The sequence below is a fragment of the Oncorhynchus mykiss genome, chromosome 4 (genome assembly GCF_013265735.2).
Source record: "Oncorhynchus mykiss isolate Arlee chromosome 4, USDA_OmykA_1.1, whole genome shotgun sequence".
NCBI lineage: Eukaryota > Metazoa > Chordata > Actinopteri > Salmoniformes > Salmonidae > Oncorhynchus > Oncorhynchus mykiss.
The window spans coordinates 22,535,419-22,554,735 of NC_048568.1; the positions used below are offsets into that span (position 1 = coordinate 22,535,419).

At 38.8% G+C, this 19,317-nt stretch overlaps 1 protein-coding gene across 1 annotated transcript; it reads right to left on the bottom strand.

The window, feature by feature from the left end:
- Positions 1 to 713: 713 nt before the first annotated feature.
- On the bottom strand, positions 714 to 9,297 carry LOC110522336 (histidine triad nucleotide-binding protein 3). The gene is given in 6 exon segments (XM_021600658.2): positions 714 to 1,073; positions 1,743 to 1,869; positions 1,999 to 2,068; positions 2,177 to 2,294; positions 8,690 to 8,781; positions 8,784 to 9,297. Coding segments are annotated over 6 exon segments (540 nt in total). The 5' UTR covers positions 8,824 to 9,297; the 3' UTR covers positions 714 to 980.
- Positions 9,298 to 19,317: the final 10,020 nt, after the last annotated feature.

The following is a 19,317-nucleotide window of genomic DNA, read 5'->3' on the forward strand; positions in this document are numbered from 1 at the left end:
CACATCTGTCAGTGCTGCTGTAAATGCAACAGAAGAGACATGCCAAATGGGAGTTGTATACAGTATATACAAAATATATATATATTTGGTTTATGAACATAGTCTGGCAGTAAATATATATATATTTTTTTATGAAATTGTCCAAAATTAACTAGCTAGCATTGATTAAACAGTAATGACAATTCCCTTTTAGCTCACTAGCTAAATTATAAAAGCATTTTTTATATATTGATGCTGTTACATTAACCAAACAAAAGGCTATTTTATATGGAAATCAGGATGTCTGCCCGGGACCTTTAACCTACCTGGTATTTTGTCAACCTGTGTAGATAAACTGGTTGGTGCAGTCAACTCTAGTGGCCCTATCCTTAAAGGTCTAATGCCGCTGTTTTTATCTCAATATCAAATCAGTTAAGCACCTCTAGTACTGTCTAGGAGTGTTCTGATCGGAAAGGGGAAAACTGAATATTAGCTATTATTGGAAGAGAGGTTTGGAACTCTTTTTCTTATTGGTCTTTTAACTAATTTACCACCAGGCAGGCCAAAAATCCATCTCACCAAAACAGGCTGACATTTCAGGGGGTCTTTTCAAACAGCTCTTACACTAAAATGGCAGTATCATAATTTTCACAATTACACAGTATTATTCCAACCTCATAGTGTGGAAATATATAAAACACAGGAAAATCCAATTTTCGACTGCACTGGGGCTTTAACTTGTATAAATCACAGTATTCATTATGAAGTGAACTGATCAGGTTTATTAATTATTTAGTGAACTTCAGAGTAAAAAAATAAATGGAGCAGATGTCTTAATATACAAATGTATTGATATTCTTTGATAGACTATACTATGTTTTCATAATTGTGAGTTTAGGACCCTAAATAACGCAACTTATCCATTAAAAAAAGTATGGTTTTAGCCCTTTTCGCTAAATTCTCCCATTCTAACATCTCTGACCCCGCAGACAGGCTGCCCCTCATTCAGAGAGCCCTCTCCCACCGATGCATGTAAGCATCAGATAATGATCTGGATCCACTCCACTGACCAGGGTCCTGCGCAATAAATCCTCCTGCAGGAAATTTACATTTTACACTAATTGAAGACACATTATGTATGTGTACCTGTATATGAAAGTGTGTTCTGCAACTATACTGAACAAAAATATAAACACAACATGTGTTGGTCCCATTTTTCACGAGCTGAAATAAAAGATCCCAGAAATGTTCCATACGCACAAAAAGCTTGTTCATTTCTCTATCATAAGCTTCCTCTAATGTTGTTTTAGAGAATTTGGCAGTACGTCCAACCAGCCTCACAACTGCAAACAACTTGTAACCATGCCAACCCAGGAACTCCACATCCGGCTTTGTTATTTGCGGGATCGTCTGAGATCTGACACCCGGACAGCTAATGAAACTGAGGAGTACTTCTGTCTGTAATAACGCCCTTTTGTTGGGAAAGTCTAGTTCAGATTGGCTGGGCCTGGTTCACCAATGGGTGTGCCTGGCTCCCAAGTGGGTGAGCCTTTGCACTGCCAGGGCCACCCATGGCTGCGCCCCTGCTCAGTCATGTGAAATCCATTGATTAGTGCCTAATGAATTTATTTTAATTGACTGATTTCCTTATATGAACTGTAACTCAGTCAAATTGTTGAAATGATTGCATGTTGCGTCTATATACTTGTTCAGTATATACTGTATGTCACTGTGTGTGTATATATCCTACTGTATCCACTCACTGTGGCGAACCTCATTGTGCCTGGTGTGAACTTGTGTGCCATGTCGTCAGTGATCTCACTTGTCGGGGCGAGGACATGGAGGTGGAGGTGAGGTACAGAGATATATGGAGGTCTGTGGAACCCCATCCTGTAGATGGACAGACAAGATCACTGAACCTACCAGACCAGCGGCATACAAATACAAGCATGAACATGCATGTTCACGTGATCGTTCTCTCTCTTTCACACACACGTGCAAACACAGGATACTTTATACCTGATGTCATTTGGATTGACAATGCCATTTTCCTGCAACACAGCCCTCCCCATCTCAGCCATCCTCTCAACTGCCACATAAACAAATACATAATCAATTAACATTCAACTGTGTATTTGCATATGAATAATGAACAGTATTTCATGTAACGTTAGTTATTGGATTAATCATTCCTCACCTAGCTTTACGTGCTCCTTAAAGAGAGAAAAGCAGCTCACTATATGTTTTTTTGGCACAACCAGGTAGTGATGTGGTGCAGCGGGGTTAATGTCCCGAAAGCAGACTAGTTCAGAATCCTGTAAAGAAGATTAACAAAATAAATGGAGACCTTCAATGGAGTAGGAAGAAGTTACCACTAAACACTGTTCTAAATTTTGGGTCAGGTTTTCCATTAGCCAGGTAATAGCTTTTGCCCCTCCCCCCAAAAATGAAAAGCCAATAAATACAATTGGTACCGGTGAATTGTCAGCGAGAAGGAAAAAAATCCCAATGCAAAATAATGCCTTTTAGCCTCTTCATTGATGTAAATACCAGTCAATATAAATGCATTTGACCGGTCATGCTTATCGGTCTACAGGTTATTTTGCATAATTTAGGGGAATTAAATTGGGGCGTGAGTATTTTTGTTAGTCGTTATGCATCTTATATATCACACGCACACAGCATACAGATAGAGCCTACTTTGAGCAGAAAATCTACCAGACAGCACAAGAGCTGCTGCTACATCTCCTCAAAAAGCTTATTTGTTGCTTCTGGATTGAAACTTATTATTTTATAATCCTAATCATTGCACAACAATTCTAAACACAATCGTTTATTAAAAACAGTCTTGATGGCCACGATTAAAATAACTACTATTTTTATTTCTCAAATGGTAATTGAAGCGCCCTTCCCATTCGCCAAGTGCACAGGCAACAGTAGGCAGGCATCAGCACATCACACACCACTTTGCAATGAACAGGAGGCAGTATGCATCTATAAAACATATAGGCCTACGTAACTGTTGAAATCTGAACGTTTTACATCATATGATGAGGCAAGTCTTACCTGCATCAAAGTAGCCTAGCCAAAATCTGACCATAGAAACTTGGAGGCAATTCTTTTATAAAGACTTCCATATGCCATTAAAACCAGAAGCTCATTTCTCTCATGTTCTATTGGTTTTCAACTGTCTTTCACTGTCCAGTAGCCAAAGGCACAAGCATAATCTTAGTCATATTAGCAACCCATGCTAGTTTTTGAATCTCCAAATCTCCACTCTTTCTAACAGATATTTTCATCTCTGTCACATGAAACCGCTCGCATGTGCAGTGCACTTTTCACAATGCTGTTTTCCTGCTAATTGCAGTATGGAACGAACATTCCTATTTAGCCTACTGCCTTGTGTGCATTGCTGTGCTTATAATGTGAATAAATAATATCAACATTTTAAGCTAAACGTTCTGATCTGTTGCATGATCACCATTGCTTTTTAAGTTGTTGTTGTTGTTGTTGTTTTTTTTTGGGGGGGGGGGGGGGGGTAGCCTAGTGGTTGTATGAATTTGGGGTCTATCATCCCACAACTGTCCCAGAGTCTGCTTGGATTTGGAAAAGGCCATTTATTTCTTGCACAAAACGACAAGTTGACCAATAGAATAGGTCAACGTTTCTACAATGGGGGATAGTAGATTGACATAGCCTAGGGATTTTGCTGTTCATTACTTGTCTTGTTGGCTGAGGAAAAGTCAATGTGGACAGTTATTCTAACATATGCGGTGCATGGGTTTCAAGTTTGGGGAAGCTCATTTTCACCATAAAAATGCACCTTTATAATAAAGCATTCCATGCATCCTCACATTTTCAGATTTATGTAAGATAGCCTATTATTCCTAATGGGATGACTAGATTGGATAATCAGAATTTAGGTTAATAATATAACTCAATCACTGTTTGCAAAACAATATTGTTCAATGCAGGGTGTAGTGGCGTAGAGAAGGCCTGGGCTATATCACAGGAAAACACATTTCATGCAATTCTATTACATTTATATGACTAGAAACATTAGCAGAATGTTTTTTTTAATGAAACAAACATTACAGGGTAGTCTACTCTGGGCCTATTAAAAGGGAAGACGCAAATACATACATATATATATATATATATATATATATATATATATATATATATATATATATATATATATATATATACATATATATATATGACGTCCATCTAATCTGGAGGAGGAAAATATTGTCCATAAACAAACAAAAGTGGCACTGACCCAATGATCAAGACAATCAATATGCACACTCAACGGGGATATGGCCAGATATTGTCCATGGGTGCCAATACGATAGGCTACTTTTAGCTCAATTCAGTTGAGAATTTTTAGAATTAAAAAGGCAGATTGGGGCCTTTACATTGTCTTCTAGCTACAGCAATAGCCTTTTCGCTTTCCAAATGTTTTTCACGTGATTGTATTTTTAAATATTGAGATGAGCCTGGCTGGGTCTCTCTGCTTTTCACTGACAGTCACAACTCAACAATAATCTATTTGGTATTTGCCATGCGCTTTGCACAAATTGCCCCTTCCGACTGTAGGAGCAATCCGAATTTAAAACAATCCACAGTAAAAAAAAAGAAAATAAGCTAATGATCATCATTACTACAAATCATGCTTTCTGGTGTATTAGCCTATTTTTAATGATTGTATTTATTTCTGTATAGAATAGAGGTCGATCGATTAATCGGCATAGACAAATAATTAGGGTGGATTTATAGTTTTCATAACAATCAGTAATCGGTATTTTTGGATGCCGATTATGGCCGAATACATTGCATTCCACGATGAAACTGCGTGGCAGGCTGACCACCTGTTACGCAAGTGCAGCAAGGAGCCAAGTTAAGTTGCTAGCTAGCATTAAACTTTTCTTATAAAAAACAATCAATCTTCACATAATCACTAGTTAACCTAGTAATATCATCAACCATGTGTAGTTAACTAGCTTGTCCTGCGTTGCATATAATCAATGCGGTGCCTGTAAATGTATCATCAAATCACAGCCTACTTCGCCAAATGGGGGATGATTTAACTAAAGCTCATTCGCAAAAAAAAGCACAATCGCTGCACGAATGTACCTGTACCTAAAATCACAGAAGTATATATTTTTAAACCTGCATATTTAGTTAAAAGAAATTCATGTTAGCAGGCAATATTAACTAGGGAAATCGTGCCACTTCTCTTGCGTTCATTGCACACAGAGTCAGGGTATATGCAACAGTTTGGGCCGCCTGGTTCATTGCGAACTAATTTGCCAGAATCTTATATAATTACGACATAACATGTAATGCAATATTTTGACTTAGGAACGGTATTTCACTGAAAGAATAAACGTTTAAATGATCGTTTCCAGATTTTACCAAATTAAATGACCAAAGGCTTGTATTTCTTTGTTTATTATATTAGAATTAAGTATACGATTTCATATTTGATAGAGCAGTCTGACTGAGCGGTGGTAGGCGGCAACAGGCTTGTAAGCATTCATTCAACTTTACTGCGTTTGCCAGCAGCTCTTAGCAATGCTTGATTCACAGCACTGGTTATGACTTCAAGCCTATCAACTCCTGAGATTAAGCTGGCAATACTAAAGTGCCTACTAGAACATCCAATAGTCAAAGGTATATGAAATACAAATGGTATACAGAGAAATAGTTGACGCATCATAATTCCTATAATAACTACAACTGGGAATATTGAAGAACTGGGAATATTGAACCACCAGCTTTCAAATGTTCTCATGTTCAGAGCAAGGGACTAAAACGTTAGCTTTTTTAATGGCACATATTGCACTTTTACTTTCTTCTCCAAAACTGTGTTTTTGCATTATTTAAACCAAATTGAGCATGTTTCATTATTTATAAGAGACTAAATATATTTTATTTATGTATTATATTAAAATAAAAGTGTTCATTGTTCATTCAGTATTGTTGTAATTGTCATTATTACAAATAAATAAATATATATATATATATATATATATATATATATATATATATATATATATATACAGTTGAAGTCGGAAGTTTACATACACTTAGGTTGAAGTCATTAAAACTCGTTTTTCAACCACTCCACAAATTTCTTGTTAACAAACTATAGTTTTGGCAAGTCGGTTAAGACATCTACTTTGTGCATGACACAATTCATTTTTCTAACAATTGTTTACAGACAGATTATGTCACTGTATCACAATTCCAATGGGTCAGAAGTTTACATATACTAAATTGACAGTGCCTTTAAACAGCTTGGAAAATTCCAGAAAATTATGTCATGGCTTTAGAAGCTTCTGATAGGCTAATTGACATCATTTGAGTCAATTGGAGGTGTACATGTTGATGTATTTCAAGGCCTACCTTCAAACTCACTGCCTCTTTGCTTGACATCATGGGAAAATCAAAAGAAATCAGCCAAGACCTCAGAAAAAGAGTTGTAGACCTCCACAAGTCTGGTTCATCCTTGGGAGCAATTTCCAAATGCCTGAATGTACCACGTTCATCTGTACAAACAACAGTACGCAAGTATAAACACCATGGGACCACGCAGCCATCATACTGCTCAGGAAGGAGACGCGTTCTGTCTCCTACTGATGAACCTATTTTGGTACGAAAAGTGCAATTCAATCCCAGAACAACAGCAAAGGACCTTGTGAAGATGCTGGAGGAAACAGGTACAAAAGTATCTATATCCACAGTAAAACGAGTCCTATGTCGACATAACCTGAAAGGCCGCTCAGCAAGGAAGAAGCCACTGCTCCAAAACCGCCACAAAAAGCCAGACTACGGTTTGCAACTGCACATGGGGACAAAGATCGTACTTCTTGGAGAAATGTCCTCTGGTCTGATGAAACAAAAATAGAACTGTTTGGCCATAATGACCATCCTTATGTTCGGAGGAAAAAGGGGGAGGCTTGCAAGCCGAAGAACACCATCCCAACTGTTAAGCACGGGGGTGGCAGCATCATGTTGTGGGGGTGCTTTGCTGCAGGAGGGACTGGTGCACTACACAAAATAGATGGCATCATGAGGGTGGAAAATTATGTGGATATATTGAAGCAACATCTCAAGACATCAGTCAGGAAGTTAAAGCTGGGTCGCAAATGGGTCTTCCAAATGGACAATGACCCCAAGCATACTTCCAAAGTTGTGGCAAAATGGCTTAAGGACAAGTCAAGGTATTGGAATGACCATCACAAAGCCCTGACTTCAATCCCATAGAAAATTTGTGGGCAGAACTGAAAAAGTGTGTGTGAGCAAGGAGGCCTACAAACCTGATTCGGTTACACCAGCTCTGTCAGGAGGAATGGGACAAAATTCACCCAACTTATTGTGGGAAGCTTGTGGAAGGCTACCCGAAACATTTGACCCAAGTTAAACAATTTAAAGGCAATGCTACCAAATACTAATTGAGTGTATGTAAACTTCTGACCCACTGGGAATGTGATGAAAGAAATAAAAGCTGAATTAAATCATTCTCTACTATTATTCTGACATTTCACATTCTTAAAAAAAACATGGCTGATCCTAAATGACCTAAGACAGGGAATTTGTACTGGGATTAAATGTCAGGAATTGTGAAAAACTGAGTTTAAATGTATTTGGCTAAGGTGTATGTAAACTTTCAACTTCAACTGATAAATAAATATATATGCCGATTAATCGGTATTGTTTTTTTTTGGTCCTCCAATAATCGGTATCGGTGTTGAAAGATCATAATCGGTTGACCTCTAGTATAGACAGGAGTAAGCTATATTTAGGCTATATCATTTTGGCAATTTAATTCAATTCACTTCCGGGGAAAGCTTCCCCGAGCCTTATGGACGCGCCGCCTATGTATTCTAACATCTTCAAATTGCTCATCGGAATTCAGTAAGAATGACGAATGCTGTTACATCAGAGTTGCATGTTCTGTTAAGATAAATTACCATAAACTAAATGTGATTTTTGCCATTCTGAGCACAGTGGGCCACATTTTCCTAACGGTCACTCTGATACTGACCAACATCACACAGGGTTCAGTGACAATGTCATCACGTCATCCAAAAACATGGCACCTCCACTCATAATACCCACAAAACATAGCAGTCAGACAGATAAACGGTTCCAATTGTTCTTTCCATCATTTTAAAACGAGGTCTGTGGGAAAAATGAATGGGGGAGAAACAATGGGAACCATTTCCTTGTTTGACCTCTAAGTTGTATGGGTATTGTAATGAAACAGCAGGGAGCAGGGCTCGAACCCTCGATCTTCGAGCCCGAGATCCTGCGCGCTATCGACTGTGCCGCAAAAGCATGCTCGTGCGGCAGAGTCGTTTTCCGCGATTATAAACCCAGGGTCGTTACAGTATTATGACTCCTACTGTAGTACTCTGTTGGATGTATATAAAATACAAATTGTTATTATCTTCGGCTATGTGTGATGAAAAAGTTTTTATTTGAATAATTAAATTAATGTTTTGTGCACAAAGATGATATCTAGTATTTCTTATTAAGAACTTTCACATCTCTATGTGGACGTTTATGAAAATTGCGTCAGATAACTACAGTACCGAAGCATAACTGTAGCAGCAGCCGAAACAGTGCTTTTAGAACCGAACCCTGACTTGACCGCGAAATGCATGCGTACGAGCCCATCCCCACGATATATTATTACCTGTTTAACAATTTCTGTGTCCTTGTCTTGGTTTTCTGCAATCATACAGAACACGCAGGTGTCTTCCATGTCGCTGGATAAATTACTTTGTAATCGTGGCGTTGTTGTACAGTGTCCCCTACGCTGTTCTCCATTTAGCCGGTCCGGTTCCCGAGATCTATTTCCTGATGGCAGCCGTTTTCGATTTACCGCTTCCGTAACAGGTATGTCACAGATAGAACAATGAGATATATATTTTACCTGATGTATAAATGTGAAGCATCCGCTTGGCGTTTCCGATCACTACCAAATTTAGTATTGAGAAGAAGCCCAGTGGCCAGCAGTGGGAGAAGATAGATTTTGGACGACATTCTGCTAATTTTCTCATCGATGAAACATTTGATCTCAATACAGTTTTCTGTTCCCAAAACTAAAATCTGTTAACAGAGTGGACAGAGTTTTGTAGACTTTGCCATTTGCCAAAATATTTAAAAAATCATGTTGTTCAGGAGTGAAAATGCGAATTCACGGAAATATGGAGATGAATGCTCGAACAGGCAAATATGATCTTGCTAGCTCGTGCTTGACTCTGCCCACCTCCTTACTTGTTCTGCACACTATGACACATTTGTTCGCATTGGAAACGAAAGGATGTGGTCTATCTTGGTTTAGTTATACAAATCTGTGGATATGTTGACGTAGTAGCTCTAACGGTCCGTCTGCTTTGTATAGCTCCCATATATATCATGGTGATACTGTAGTGTATACAGTTGCGCTTTCAAGACAACTTGGAACTCGGGGGGGGGGGGAAACAACATCTGTGTTCGTATACTCATACTAACGTACATTGAGTATTTAGTATGCTTATTGGTCACAGTATGTATATAGTTAGTATGCCAAAAATTCCCGGATGTCGTATTACCTTAGCCAAAATACGGGCTGCATTCCAAACACGTAAAAGACACACCCTCTCCCCTCAGCCCTCAAATTAAGTTCTGATGACGTATAAAGACGTCTGACGAGTTGACAATTGCAGGCAAGGGGACGAAACCTAGTTTACTAGTTAACCAGATATTAATATCACTACACTGTATTTGTCTTCTTATTTTTAATCAGGTTATGCAACGTTTTGAATTCAATGCACAAAATACTGTATCTCTAAATACCAGGGGTTTACGAAACATAACTAAAAGAAAAAGCTATTTTTTGTAATTTTGTAAACAGTAAATGCAGATTTCATTTTACTCAAAGACTCACTCCTGCAATTAAAATTCTAGTTTTTGGAAATCAAAATTGGGAAATACTGTTTATTATAGTCACGGTGTAACCACTCAGCTGGTTATATAATATTGCTTTATAAGTTGAGGTGATATTTCAGTCTTGTTTTTCCAAAGATGGGAGAAGGGTTATATTGTTCTCAAAACTAGATAATGCTTGTTTTATTATATGCAATGTTTATGGGTACAACACTTACACCTCAAATAGGACTTTATTTTTGGATCTTGCTGATACGCTTACTGAGCTGCAAAACAAGTATGGCTCATAATAGCTGGAGACTTTAATGAAACACCTGATAACTTTTCAGATAGATGTACACCTAGAATAGCTCAAAGATCTCAGAATAGTGACATCACATCATTTTGCAGTAAACTGACAGTGATCGATACATGGAGATCCAGAATTGATCTTTCTCATTTCTCCCCCACTTCTACAGTATGTAAACATGCTCCTTTGACTGATCATAAAATTATATTATTGAAGTTAGAATTTGCTGAAATTCCAGTGGCATTCGAGGATACTGGAAACGTAATAATTCACTCCTAAATTATCCTGTCTTTAACAAGAGCACAAATAACTTGAACAGACTCGTTTAACTCAAATGATTTAGAACCAAATCATGGAAGTAACTGAGAAATATTTAAATTCAAGGTAAGATCTTTCGCCATTACACGCAGTAAGGAACTAAAGAAGCAGAAATGTTTGAAAGAAGATGAGCTTATGAATAAATGGAATGTTCTTTTAGAAAAGGATACCCTTTCAGCCGAGGAAGAAACAGATTTGTATACATTTCGAATAGAACTAGATCAAATGTACATTGATTTAGTTAAAGGGGCCTTTATTAGATCTAGAGCCAAATGGGTTGAGGAGGGTGAGAAAACACAAGCAATTTCTTTGCTCTTGCAAAAAGGAACTAAGGGAGCTAACGTTAGTTAGCTAATTCATTTGATAGCCATCATACAGTAGGAGTATATTAATTATATATTTAATATAAGTAGACATACTCAGAATGTACGCATATAAAGCATATAAAGCACCCACAAGCTACAGGTGGCTGAAACACAATCATTGCGGGAGGAACGAGTGACGAATTCCCGGCCAAGGGTGGTCCTTTTAAAAAATCACTCCTTCCTCCCTCCATCGCCCCATGCCCTGCAAGTGTATACTCGTCAAACGTCATGTTACATCATCAGAAGTGTCCACTTAATTTGAGGGCTGAAAGGGATAGGGTGTGTCTTTTAAGTGTTTGGACCGTGGACACACCCTCGTCCATTTACCCTCACCTTTGCCCTTGAGGGAATCCCCACCGCCAAGCAATGGAAGTTTGCAAAGTAAGCCCCTCAGCCCTCTTTTTTAAATGGTGTTTGTGAGTGTACAATTATGTTCACTTCAGGGCCTGAAACGCACCATAATTCAATTCACGATAATTACACATCCGCTAAGAAAAAGTCAGCCAAAACTTAACCTCAAAATCAATATGGAGTCAAGAGGAGTAAGTAAAAACAAATGTAAATAAGTTAGAAATGATGCTACTAATGCACAAACATTTAATAAAAGTACTGATGTTTTTGCTTGGTTAGCTTTTGGAAATTGTAGAAATAAAATTAGACATTTTCCTTCAGAAGTTCCAGCTAGGCAGGCTAACGTTAGTTAGCTAATTCATTTGATAGCTATCATACAGTAGGCATATATTAATAATTATATAGTTAATATAAGTAGACATGCAATCATAATTGACTGTAGAGCATATAAAGCACCCACAAGCTACCAGTTTATTTTTTTTTATTTTTTTTATTTCACCTTTATTTAACCAGGTAGGCTAGTTGAGAACAAGTTCTCATTTGCAACTGCGACCTGGCCAAGATAAAGCATAGCAGTGTGAACAGACAACACAGAGTTACACATGGAGTAAACAATTAACAAGTCAATAACACAGTAGAAAAAAAGGAGAGTCTATATACAGTGCCTTGCGAAAGTATTCGGCCCCCTTGAACTTTGCGACCTTTTGCCACATTTCAGGCTTCAAACATAAAGATATAAAACTGTATTTTTTTGTGAAGAATCAACAACAAGTGGGACACAATCATGAAGTGGAACGACATTTATTGGATATTTAAAACTTTTTTAACAAATCAAAAACTGAAAAATTGGGCGTGCAAAATTATTCAGCCCCCTTAAGTTAATACTTTGTAGCGCCAACTTTTGCTGCGATTACAGCTGTAAGTCGCTTGGGGTATGTCTCTATCAGTTTTGCACATCGAAAGACTGACATTTTTTCCCATTCCTCCTTGCAAAACAGCTCGAGCTCAGTGAGGTTGGATGGAGAGCATTTGTGAACAGCAGTTTTCAGTTCTTTCCACAGATTCTCGATTGGATTCAGGTCTGGACTTTGACTTGGCCATTCTAACACCTGGATATGTTTATTTTTGAACCATTCCATTGTAGATTTTGCTTTATGTTTTGGATCATTGTCTTGTTGGAAGACAAATCTCCGTCCCAGTCTCAGGTCTTTTGCAGACTCCAACAGGTTTTCTTCCAGAATGGTCCTGTATTTGGCTCCATCCATCTTCCCATCAATTTTAACCATCTTCCCTGTCCCTGCTGAAGAAAAGCAGGCCCAAACCATGATGCTGCCACCACCATGTTTGACAGTGGGGATGGTGTGTTCAGCTGTGTTGCTTTTACGCCAAACATAACGTTTTGCATTGTTGCCAAAAAGTTACATTTTGGTATAATCTGACCAGAGCACCTTCTTCCACATGTTTGGTGTGTCTCCCAGGTGGCTTGTGGCAAACTTTAAACGACACTTTTTATGGATATCTTTAAGAAATGGCTTTCTTCTTGCCACTCTTCCATAAAGGCCAGATTTGTGCAATATACGACTGATTGTTGTCCTATGGACAGAGTCTCCCACCAGCTGTAGATCTCTGCAGTTCATCCAGAGTGATCATGGGCCTCTTGGCTGCATCTCTGATCAGTCTTCTCCTTGTATGAGCTGAAAGTTTAGAGGGACGGCCAGGTCTTGGTAGATTTGCAGTGGTCTGATACTCCTTCCATTTCAATATTATCGTTTGCACAGTGCTCCTTGGGATGTTTAAAGCTTGGGAAATATTTTTGTATCCAAATCCGGCTTTAAACTTCTTCACAACAGTATCTCGGACCTGTCTGGTGTGTTCCTTGTTCTTCATGATGCTCTCTGCGCTTTTAACGGACCTCTGAGACTATCACAGTGCAGGTGCATTTATACGGAGACTTGATTACACACAGGTGGATTGTATTTATCATCATTAGTCATTTAGGTCAACATTGGATCATTCAGAGATCCTCACTGAACTTCTGGAGAGAGTTTGCTGCACTTAAAATAAAGGGGCTGAATAATTTTGCACGCCCAATTTTTCAGTTTTTGATTTGTTAAAAATTTAGAAATATCCAATAAATGTCGTTCCACTTCATGATTGTGTCCCACTTGTTGTTGATTCTTCACAAAAAAATACAGTTTTATATCTTTATGTTTGAAGCCTGAAATGTGGCAAAAGGTCGCAAAGTTCAAGGGGGCCGAATACTTTCGCAAGGCACTGTAGCTGGAAATATCGGAAATTCTGAATCTCTGCCTGATTTTGTGGGGATGCCTTTCAGTAACTTCAACAGTTTTCTAGGTGCCGGCTTATCCTTTTTCCTCTAGTGTTTGTGACAGCACTTCTCTTGCAGCATCCAACACATTATCATATTATTGTGGTGTGAACTTCAATGTCCGGAGGGATTGTGGAGTGACCTTTAACACCTAGAGGGGTTGTGGCGTGAACGCTGTCTGGAGGTGTTGTGGAATGAACTCTGATGTTTGGAGCGGATGTGGCGTGAAATCTAACATCCGGAAGGGTTGTGGAGTAACTTCTGACATCTGCAGGGCATGTGATGTGACATCTGTTGTCTGGAGGAGTATCAATTATAAAAGCCATCAGGTACTGTAAATCAAATCAAAATCAAATCAAATTTATTTATATAGCCCTTCGTACATCAGCTGATATCTCAAAGTGCTGTACAGAAACCCAGCCTAAAACCCCAAACAGCAAGCAATGCAGGTGTAGAAGCACGGTGGCTAGGAAAAACTCCCTCGAAAGGCCAAAACCTAGGAAGAAACCAGGCTGTGAGGTGGCCAGTCCTCTTCTGGTTGTGCTGTACTGTACTGTAAGGGGTCTAGGTTGTGTAGCTCATTCTGTTGGCTATATACAAATACCAGTATGTCATCCAGCTGATACGGAAGGGGTTCTCCAATGTGTGGCACAAACTATCTCTGATACAGCTGAAGTCGGAAGATTACATACACCTTAAATGTATTTGTCTAACTCAGTTTTTCACAATTCCTGACATTTAATCCTAGTAAAAAATCCCTGTTTTAGGGCAGTTAGGATCACCACTTTATTTTAAGAATGTGAAATGTCAGAATAATAGTGGAATGATTTCAGCTTTTATTTATTTCATCACATTCCCAGTGGGTCAGAAGTTTATATACACTCAATTAGTATTTGGTAGCATTGCCTTTAAATTGTTTAACTTGGGTCAAACATTTTGGGTAGCCTTCCACAAGCTTCCAACAATAAGTTGGGCGAATTTTGGCCCATTGCTCCTGACAGAGCTGGTGTAACTGAGTCAGGTTTGTAGGCCTACTTTTTTGCACACGCTTTTTCAGTTCTGCCCACAAATTTTCTATGGGATTGAGGTCAGGGCTTTGTGATGGCCACTCCAATATCTTGACTTTGTTGTCTTTAAGCCATTTTGCCACAACTATAGAAGTATGTTTGGGGTCATTGTCCATTTGGAAGACCCATTTGCGACCAAGATTTAACTTCTTGACTGATGTCTTCAGATGTTGCTTCAATATATCCACAGAATTTTCCATCCTCATGGTGCCATCTATTTTGTGACGTGCACCAGTCCCTCCTGCAGCAAAGCACCCCCACCGCATGATGCTGCCACCCCAGTGCTTCACGGTTGGGATGGTATTCTTCGGCTGGCAAGCCTCCGCTTTTTCCTCCAAACATAACATTGGTCATTATAGCCAAACAGTTCTATTTTTGTTTCATCAGACGAGAGGACATTTCTCCAAAAAGTACGATCTTTGTGCAGTTGCAAACCGTAGTCTGGGTTTTTAAATGGGGTTTTTGGAGCAGTGGCTTCTTCCTTGCTGAGCGGCCTTTCAGGTTATGTCGACATAGGACTCATTTTACTGTGGATATAGATACTTTTGTACCTGTTTCCTCCAGCATCTTCACAAGGTCCTTTGCTGTTGTTCTGGGATTTATTTGCACTTTTCGTACCAAAATACGTTCATCAGTAGGAGACAGAACGCGTCTCCTTCCTGAGCAGTACGACGGCTGCGTGGTCCCATGGTGTTTATACTTGCGTACTATTGTTTGTACAGATGAACGTGGTACATTCAGGCATTTGGAAATTGCTCCCAAGGATGAACCAGACTTGGAGGTCTACAATTCTTTTTCTGAGGTCTTGGCTGATTTCTTTTGATTTTCCCCATGATGTCAAGCAAAGAGGCACCGAGTTTGAAGGTAGGCCTTGAAATACATCCACATGTACACCTGCAAATGACTCAAATTATGTCAATTAGCCTATCAGAAGCTTCTAAAGCCATGACATCATTTTCTGGAATTTTCCAAGCTGTTTAAAAGGCACAGTCAACTTAGTGTATGTAATTTCTGACCCACTGGAATTGTGATACTGTGAATAAGTGAAATAATCTGTCTGTAAACAATTGTTGGCAAAATTGCTTGTGTCAAGCACAAAGTAGATATCCTAACCGACTTGCCAAAACTATAGTTTGTTAACAGGAAATGTGTGGAGTGGTTGAAACACTTAGGTTGGAGTCATTAAAACTTGTTTATGTAAACTTCCAACTTCAACTGTAGGTCTGAGAGACAGCAAACATCCATTCAGTGTAGGTTAAAGTGATAGCTACTGTTTCTGTAACTCATTCTGCATTATGAACAACTTCCTGTTTCAGCTCCTTGGCGATGAGGTAAAATCTCAACACACCAAATGTTTGTACTGTGTATACAGTTCTCCCACAGTTATGCCATCCTTCAAGAACACTTTCTTGAAAGTCAAAGATTTCATGAGACATCTTCCCATGGTCCTTTCTTGGATTTCCCGTGGGAAAAACAGTTATTTTGTTTGACCCAAAAGGTCCTTTTTCCAATAAGTTTTTGGAACATTGATAACTCTGCAGCTAATGAACTTATTTAAAATTGACTGATTTCCTTATATGAACTGTAACTCATTAAAATCGTTGCATGGTACGTTTCTATTTTTTGTTCGGTATATCAGTCTGCTAATACAGGACTAGTAAAGCCCAGTGCACTGCTTTTGGGAAAAAATGTAAACTATATGTATTTGTGATTACCATCATTTGTAACATGAGTCTGATAATTATCTGTACAAAACAGTTTCATCTGAAAATACTTGTGGAATGTAAAAATACTTGCTTGATATGTTTTCCAGTTTCTTGAAATACTTTACCTGTACCCTCACACACTGACTCGGTACCGGTACCCCCTGTATATAGCCTCGTTATTGTTATGTACATTTCTTTTTACTTTTTGATATAATATTTTTTTTAGTAAACCCTAGCATTGCAAGCGCAATGCTCTACCAACTGAGCCACATCACAAACCACTTGCTGTCTCCATGTACTAAATTACTGTATAGGTCATTATCTTCATGGTGATGGAAAATCTACAGGTACAAACCTAGATGACTAGCCTCTGTACAATACCGTTATATACATTTTACATTGTGGTTTGTAAGGATGGTAAATTAATACTGCACAAAATGTGGTTTTCCATGTTTTTTGATCAAGAAAAATATTTAACTTGATGTGGATGTTGTGCCTTTGCAACTTTTGATTTTTACCCAATTTTCCCCCCAATTTTGTGAATACGATCCTGTTTCATCGCTGCAACTCCCCAACGAGCTCGGGAGAGGCGGAGGTCGAGTCATGCGTCCTCCAAAAAATGACCCGCCAAGCCGCGCTTCTTAACACACGCTCCCTTAACCCGGAAGCCAGCCGCCCCAGTGTGTTGGAAACACTGTTCAACTGAAATATTTTTTTTTGCTCTTGCTGCAGATACCTATATTGGTCTGTTAATACTAGTAAAGGCCCAGTGCATTACTTTTGTGAAAAAAATATTTACAAAAAAATATTTTTAAAAGATTTGGCTGTGTGTCTATGGCCACAATGCAACAAGGGGTATATTTGTGTGCATGCTGCCCAAACTGCAACCATACCGTTAACTGCCAAAATAAAGAAAACCCTTGAGTAAACAAGGGAAACAATGTATACGTTATGGTGTGGGGTGCATTTTCCTGGCCCACTTGTATAATCTATGCCAAGGTGCATTGAAGCTATTTTGGCAGCTCGTGGTGGCCTAACACCCTTTTAAGACACTGTTGGTGTTTCCTTTATTTTGGTAGATACCTGTATGTGCTTGTGATTAAACTTAATCCAGTTATTTTTTTTAATAAACTATTGATCCTGTGGCTAAATTATGCTCTGATATATTTTTGAACATTGAGAGCGGGCCCCTGTGGTCTAAAAAAAATATATATACACACAGGCTTGTGCCCAGCCCGACTCACACAATTGACCAGGTACAATTATTTATAATGTTTTTTTATTTGATTAATCAATTACCCAATCAAGGCAGGGCTCCCCAGTTACCCACGTGGGTCCCCTACGTCCTCCCCTCATCTGATGATTAGCAGAGCGGAATCACCCACTCATTGAGAGCGGGCTCCTGTGTCCCCCAGTGGTTGGCGGTTGCAGTTTAAAACAAAATAATACAACACTACATATTTTTGGGTTCTGAGAATATGAAAATATACTTGTTCATGTCACTGATGGAGTGCTGAGGTTTAGAGGGTCTACACCAGAAGTTAATGGTTATAGGAGGAAGGTATATAGTGGGTGCAATTAAGGTTGGAATGTGAAAGGGAGCAATTACATGTGGCAGGCATTGATAAGGGGAGAGAGCCATGGATTAGTGATTGAGGGGGGTTGAGGTCAGGTCAGGGTCACCTTAACCTCTGAGATCATTCGGGACGCTAGCGTCCCACCTCGCCAAAAGCCAGTGAAATTGCAGGGCGCCAAATTCAAAACAACAGAAGTCTCATAATTAAAATTCCTCAACCATACAAGTATTTTACACCATTTTAAAGATACACTTCTCGTTAATCCAACCACAGTGTCCGATTTCAAAAAGGCTTTTTGACGAAAGCAGAACATATCATTATGTTAGGTCGGCAACTAGTCACAGAAAGCATTCAGCCATTTTCCAACCAAAGAGAGGTGTCACAAAAAGCAGAAATATAAATCAAATTAATCACTAACCTTTGACGATCTTCATCAGATGACACTCCCAGGACTCAATGTTACACAATACATGCATGTTTTATTCGATCAAGTTCATATTATATCCAAAAACCTCAGTTTACATTGGCGCCATGTTCAGAAATGCCTCCAAAACATCCAGAGAAATTGCAGAGCGCCACATCAAATAACATAAATACTCATCATAAACTTTGATGAAAGATACATTTTACATAGAATTAAATATAAACTTGTTCTTAATGCAACCGCTGTGTCAGATTTCTAAAAAAGCTTTACGGCAAAAGCACAATATTCAATAAACTGAGAACAGCGTTCAGCCACAAAAGTAAGCCATACAGTTACCCGCCAAATTGTGGAGTCAACAAAAGTCATAAATAGCATTCTAAATCTTCACTTACCTTTGCTGATCTTCGTCGGAATGCACTTCCAGGACTCCCACAAGAAATGTTAAATATGGACGTAATCGAACAAAACTATGTCCAAATACCTGTTTTGCTCACTATTTCAAAGGCACAATGTGCGAGCGCAAAATCCAGACGAAAAGTCAAGAGAGCTTCATTACAGTTTGTAGAAACATGTCAAACAATGTTTACAATCAATCCTTGGGGTATTTTTATAATAAATCTTCAATAATATTCCAACCGGACAATAGCGTATTCATTACAGAGGAAAAAGAAGGAACGGCGTGACCGCGCAGTAAACAACTGATTGGCCTCAGCCTAGTCCATTTGTTGAAACAGCTCTTATTTGGACACCCTTTCACAATAGAAGCCTCAAGCAACTTTCTAAAGACTGTTGACATCTGCTGGAAGCCTTGGGAAGTGCAACCTGGCCCCATAGACACAGCATATTGGATAGGCAATCACTTAAATGAAACTACAAACCTCAGATTTCCCACTTCCTGGTTGGATTTGTCTCAGGTTTGCACCTGCCATATGAGTTCTGTTATACTCACAGACATCATTCAAACAGT